A 6988-nucleotide genomic window follows, 5' to 3' on the forward strand; every position below is an offset into this window, starting at 1 on the left:
TTCTGTTAAGGATTTTTGGACGGGGACGTTTAATGAGATGTGATAGTCGGGGAGATCTATATCCAGTCACAACTGAGAATCAAGTGTAATCTTCTGCTTTTGCTGCTTTGTTGCCATAATCACCTAGGTTATCTCAGCAACTCTAGTTTAGATTAAATAAATTAATTCATTGTAATAAACAACATGTTTCTCATATTTGTCCTTCGTGTTCATTGGGAAAACATGTTCGTTTGTCGTTTAAGGTTTCTACTTCGATTTCTTTGTTACAATTTGACATTATTCATAGTGATGTACGGACGTCTCATGTGATAAGTTCTATGGGCCATAAATATTTTGTTTCTCGATGACTTTTCATCTTTTTTGTGGACTTTCCCTTTATTTCATTAATCCCAAGTGTTTAATGCTTTCTTGCAATTCCAAACACTCGTCAAAACCCAATTTGAGAGGGATATAAAATCTTTTCAATGTTATAATGGGAGGGAATTAGATAATCATTCATATAGGGAATTTGTGTCCACGCATGGCATGACCTTTCGCTTCTCATTTTCTCACACTTCGTCTTAGAATGACAAGGCTGAGAGACAGTTTTGTACTATGAATAATGTGATTCATACATTACTCACTCATACTAAGATACCTACCTCATTTTGGTATCATTCTCTCCAAATGGCCACATACATCATAATTATTCTTCAGCGAAAAAACATGGCATACGTTACTCCTTTACAACATTTGTAACACTCTGATATCATAAAGGAATACAATAAGTTGTTCTTTTGATTTCAAGATGTAAACTATATATAAAAGATTATAATATTGAGATCCACTAATTTAGGGATATTCTAATACATTAAATTGATTATATTTATTATATTGATATCCACTAATATAGGGATCTCCATATATTAAATTGATTACATTACATTTAATAGACTATAATGAAATTTTTGTGTGGATGTGGTCATTTTGCTTTTTATTGTTTGTGAGATGGTGTCTTTAATCAAAAGTTGAAATTTAAGAAAATATTAATTTCATTGTATTCGCAACCCTCTCATTCATCGATTATCTAGACAAGAGGAAAGACGCATATAGAGACGATGGACTGGATGTTGCGTTAGAGATTCACGTCTAGCATTCCCGTGAATCAGTCGACTTTGGAAATATGTATTCGGTTGTGGTGGATGTTTTGCATCTCACTTTGGCCTGGGCCTGGTCTTGGGTTCCACACCTGGGTCCGGTCCTTGCATTTGTTGACTCGATTTTTTTTTCTTGGGAAAATGAATTAACGTCATTTCATTAAAAAATTTCAAAAATGGAAGAAAAAACCCAAGAGTTTATGAGATCATTCTAGACAGACCTAGAATGATATTGAAGTCGTATCATTCTGAATAAAAGAAAAAACGTAAATAAACTATCTAATTACAATGTTTTCATTTCTAATGAATTTAGTAACGGTAAATTCCAATTCCTACTGATATTCTAATTCTACTTCATACTTGGAACTTTTCTCCATGTTCACAAAATTGCACCAAAATCCGAGACTATGTCTCTCCATAATTCTTCAACACTTCTACGGGTTCTTTCATAGACTCTCGCATTACATTCCTGCAAAATGTTATAAACTACTGCTTCAAAACCGCACTTGAATACGTTTGTTGCAAATTTGTTTCCTTTAGATTTTATTAGTGTTGCTTCTTTGATTTCTTTCCATTCCTTCAGAAAAATAATCAGCTCCAGACTTCTAGAAAATTTGTTCCAATTTTCCAATGCTATACTACAGCTCCCAAATAAGTGATCGATGGTTTCTTCATTTTCGTTGCATATAAGACAACTCACGTCCGGGATGTTCATATACATACTAATACGGTCAGGATTGTTAAGTCTTTTCCAGAATGCAAGCCAAATGATGAACTGGTGTCGAGAAATAATCTTGATTGACCATACGAGAGAAGCTTCATTCTACTTTCTGCGCTTTTTCTCGGATTACCTCCATATTCTCTTTGAGAACAGCTTCCCATTGCCTTCTGCATTCCATTCATGAACGTCGAGTTTGTATCGGAGTTGTATGTGAGTGATGTGATCTAGTATCCTCTATCCTTCTGGATTTCTTCTCAAAAGAAAGTCCTAGTCCCCATATTATACGTCTTTGAATAATTGTTGGTTTACAAACTAGGGATCGTGCCAGAACATAGTGCGTTTCCCGTCCCCTAGCCGAATGTTGTAAAGGTCTGCAATATCACTTCTCAGTTTAACTAAATTTGTAAGTTAAAAAAATATATAAAAAAATAAATATCAATTGTTTTGAAACAGTTGATATTGACACATTTTATATCAATCATTTTAAAAACGGTTGATATTGACCTTTTCTATATTGACCAAAATCGTTGATATTATTCCCTCTATATCAACAGTTTTTAAAACGGTTATATTGATGTGGTCAATATCAATGGTTTTAAAACAGTTCATATAAAGTGGGTCAATATCAACCGTTTTAAAATTCATTAATATGGATGAAATAATATCAATCATTTAAAAGTAGTTGATGTTGACCCTTCTTATATCAACGGTTTTTAAAACAACAGTCCAACGGTTTTTGAGTTTTACCTTCTTGTTGAAAGTTTTTAACATTCGTTTTTATTAGTCTTAGATTTTGGATAAAGGAATTAAACTCTTATTTTCCATTAATGTTAGTTGATCATATCGAATTTTGATCTAATATTTCTCGATAACATGACTTTCAAAGATCATTTTTAGAGTTGAAATATAAATTTCAATTGGTTGTACTACATCTATGTCGTTAACCAATTAGTAGGAGGCTTCATCAGTCAAGGTTCAAGCGGTTATACGATTTCCCCGTAAGGCGTATTTCAATTTTACTTGTTAGTCGTTGTATGTTCTGGTCATCTTTTTGATGATCCTAATCACATTTTTGTTTGTCGCTTAAAATTCATCATTGGTTTGGGGTGTGTAGGGCGATGACTTATGGTGCTCGATCTTGAATTCATCAAGAAGTTGCAACACTTTTTTTTAGAGTTTCGGTCATTATCTGAAATTAGTGCGTGAGGGACTCCTTACCTAGAGATGATATTGGTGGGGATGAATTTTTCCACATAAGATGATATCAAGATTTTATAAGAGGTTGTTTCAAGTCATTTGGTGAAGTAGTCAATTTCTATGAGTATAAACTTGTGTCCGTTTGAAGCATGAGAATAGATTTTCCTTAAGACATCAATGTCCCATGTAGAAAAGGGCCAAGGGGGGGTCATGTTATAGAGTAGTGATGACGAGGTATGCTTTAGGTTAACATAGATTTGACATTGATGACAACTTTTTACATAACTTACACATTCTTGTTCTATGTTTTGTCAATTATATCATAGACATAATATCTTCTTGGCTGAAGACATTCCATTCATGTCTGGGCCGCATGATCTTGCATGTACTTCTTCTATGATCCTTTTTTTTTTTGACCATCTACACAGAGAATGTTTTGAATGTCAAAAGATCGTTTATAGTTGTTTGCTATCCAAGCATAATTGGTGGAATATTAGCGCAATTATTTTTCAAAAGCATTATACCATGGATTAATAGAGCTTTCACAAGAAGTTATTGTTTTATTTTCAAAACCACGTCTTTGCTTTTGTCGGATCTTGAGTAGCATAACTTTAATTCTGTCGGTAATTCGAGTCATACCTACCAGAGTAGTTAGGGAATCCTCAAAGAGGTTTTGACTGCTTGGAGCTTGAACAAAAGTTAATTGATCAAATTTGTTATGAAAAATATGTTGAGTTAAACTTTATCACTAACCACCCTTAATTTCCATCCAATTGGATAAATGTATATGTTTCTTGAACACTACTTTAAGGATGCTGAATATTAAATGAAACATTGGATGTAGATAACGAATTTTAACGTTTGTAGACAAGCTGAAGAAATTATAACAACAACAACTAGATAGGACTAGTGTTGCCTCCCACATATTCATTCCTAAAAGATGTGCGATGGGAGAATCCTTGAGAAACTTGATAATAAATAAAATTACTAAAAGCTTTAAATTACTAAAATGAATGGCTGGAAATGGTCGCTTCAAGAAAAAAAGTATCCATAATCAAAACCTGTCAAAAATAATGAGACCACTAATTAGGGTTAGTGAAGCTAAACCATATAAAAGGCTAAACTATTTAACATTCATTTTTAAAACTGTAGTTAACATCGTTAGTTAAAAATACCATTTATCTTTAGTCAATACTAACTTATCTACAATGAAGTCCTAACTTGTTTTGGACTAGACTTTTTTTACCGAGTTTCAAAATATTTTTGTGCTATTAGTAAAAATATGGATTAATGATTGGACTTGTTTTGAAATAGTTTATATTTCAAGAATTGTTTTCCTTTTTTAGGAGGTCTTTTAACTATCAAATTCAATAAAATTGAGTGATATAAAGACAAAAGAATAAAGTTAGACTCGTACCAGTGGAATGTCTGAGCCAAGTTTTAAATATTTTACATGCTGGATATCTTGAAGCATCTTAGTAATTTACATGTTTATTATTACATGTTGTAGATATTTTGACAATACACACTTGAAAATATGTTCCAGAAATTGACTAATAAATTTAATCATAAATGATAAGATTTTTGATCTGTCCAGGCGTAATAGCATTGGACTAATACAGTTTGTGAAAAAGTTATGGTTGGGGTATTTTGTCTCACTGAATTGAAAATTGGTTAAGGAATGCAAAAGATATTGGTATAGTTTGGACAACACACATCTCTTAATCACATGTTTTGTATCGATAAACAAAAATATTTGATAAATAAGACCGTCTGGCAATGCGCTTAACCAATCGACCCCTTTCACTATTATTTTCACCTTTTGGTTTCTTGTAAGAACCATTTTACTTTTTAAAGAAATGAATAATGTTCAAAGTAATGCAATTATAAGATCATATCATAATGAATCTTAAACATCTAACTAAATAGGGATTTTTACAATTTCTTTAAAAGGCATATATCACTAACAAAAAAAATAGTTGCTGAAAAACATATAAATTTAAAAATCACATTTGATTTAAAATATGTATTGAACATTATATTATTTATAAAACAAATATCAAAAAATATATTAAAAAACTTAATTCTTAATATATTTATAGGTATATTAATATTATGTATATGCATGCTTAATGACCCTGTGCCAACTTAAAAAATAGGTCAATGAATAACATATTTAGCACGTGCATGACAATATGACACACAACGTTAAAGAAACATTAATCTGATATTGATACATTAATCTTCACACAATGTCAAGAAAAACAAGACACCTAATTAATTTGATACCGATACATTAATGTTAAATTCATATATTTATAAGAAACAAGGATACAACCGCCTTCCAGGCCAGACCTAAAAATAGGAAATGATAACAACATTCTTAGCATCTTAAATATTGCTGAAAATAGTTCTATATGATAATTGTTTGATAGTTCAACCAAAATTCATAAAAATTGATATAACCCCTTTACAATTTTATACTTCAAAGATGAAAATATGAATGGTCATAACAAAGATTAAAAGCTCAAACAATTTTTTAAATTTTTTTATTTTGTTAAGAGTAAATGCAATAATGAAAAAGTAATAAAACAACGCGTAACCAAAAGTATCACCCGAAATACATAGGTACGGTTAAACATTCGGAAAATATCAATAAAAATATAAAACTAGACATTCAAACTAATTTGAGAACAAAACATAAAACAATAAACTCAAACTAATTTGAGAATACAAAAGAAATAACAAAAACAAATAAAAGGACAAAACACAAGCATAAGAACTTGTGATGCTAGCCGTAACAGCTCCGGAACGTGCTGGTGACAGAGCCACACCATAATGATCAAAACAAAGTCTGAGCCACATCATAATCAAGAGTCGACTGTTGCATTGGAGGTTGCATTGGAGGGATAGTCTCCAATGCAAATAACATAAGGCGTAGATAATATAAGTTGTTGTAGTCCTATAGCACAAATTGTACCATTATATTAGGATTAGGACTACGGCTGATATAGCAAGCCAGATTTTTGGATCTTGAAATATCAAGAGCAAAATCCAATGACGGATAGTACCCGACAAATTGCCCCATTCCATCCATCTCTTACCGAACCGATCTGGATGTATTAAATTATCTCCTCCATTCATTGAGAATATCTAGGATTGCCTCTTTGTGAGAACGATTCCAGCATATTCGCATGTAAAAGACCTAGCTTGAATCAGATCCAGTGATCTAGCACCCCAGCTCGTTTCAATAGACCTGAAAACTTTAAACATGTATCTCAATCCTTTTTGAGATACGCAATTTCTGCAACTTGGATGACAGCGACAACTAGGACCACATTCAACTACTACAGGCTTTCCTCTCACCAGATGTCCCTGATTATCGAATGCAAAATCACCTCCATTAAGCACATACACAATTATCATTACAGCCACGGACACAGTCACAGCCAACTGTAAAACTAACAGTACGAGGAAATAAAGCACTAGTGATGTAGGATAGAAAGTTGGCCCAATTATATCACTGTCTATATCGTTAAATATAAGAACCGCCACTTTTTCCTTCCCACCAGAAATATCACGACCGTAATGTCCAAAAGGTTTGGCATACAAAGGCATACAATTGACATTACAGTCGTGATATTAAATAATATAATATTGTTAAATACATATTTTAAATCAAATGTGATTTGCGAAAGGAGTTTGGAAACAACTAAATAATATAATTGGTGGCTATATTTAAAGTACAAGAAATATTTACCATCTAGTCAATCAAAATCAACAAGTTATTATATAATAAATTTGAATTTTATTTATCTAAATTATTAAACACCATTGAAGTATAACTTGAACTAAAAATACTTAACAGCAAAACAATATACCTTATATTTGGTGGTTGAATTGTTATATGAAAATAGTTTAGGGAACTTATATT

General features: G+C 31.8%; 1 protein-coding gene across 1 annotated transcript; it reads right to left on the reverse strand.

The window, feature by feature from the left end:
- Positions 1 to 6207: 6207 nt before the first annotated feature.
- LOC124945552 (histone-lysine N-methyltransferase family member SUVH9-like) lies at positions 6208 to 6672 on the reverse strand. Its single transcript, XM_047486009.1, has one exon. The coding sequence runs from the start codon at positions 6670 to 6672 to the stop codon at positions 6208 to 6210; it is 465 nt and encodes a 154-aa protein (XP_047341965.1).
- Positions 6673 to 6988: the final 316 nt, after the last annotated feature.

Source organism: Impatiens glandulifera, chromosome 1 (genome assembly GCF_907164915.1).
Source record: "Impatiens glandulifera chromosome 1, dImpGla2.1, whole genome shotgun sequence".
Classification (NCBI taxonomy): Eukaryota; Viridiplantae; Streptophyta; class Magnoliopsida; order Ericales; family Balsaminaceae; genus Impatiens; species Impatiens glandulifera.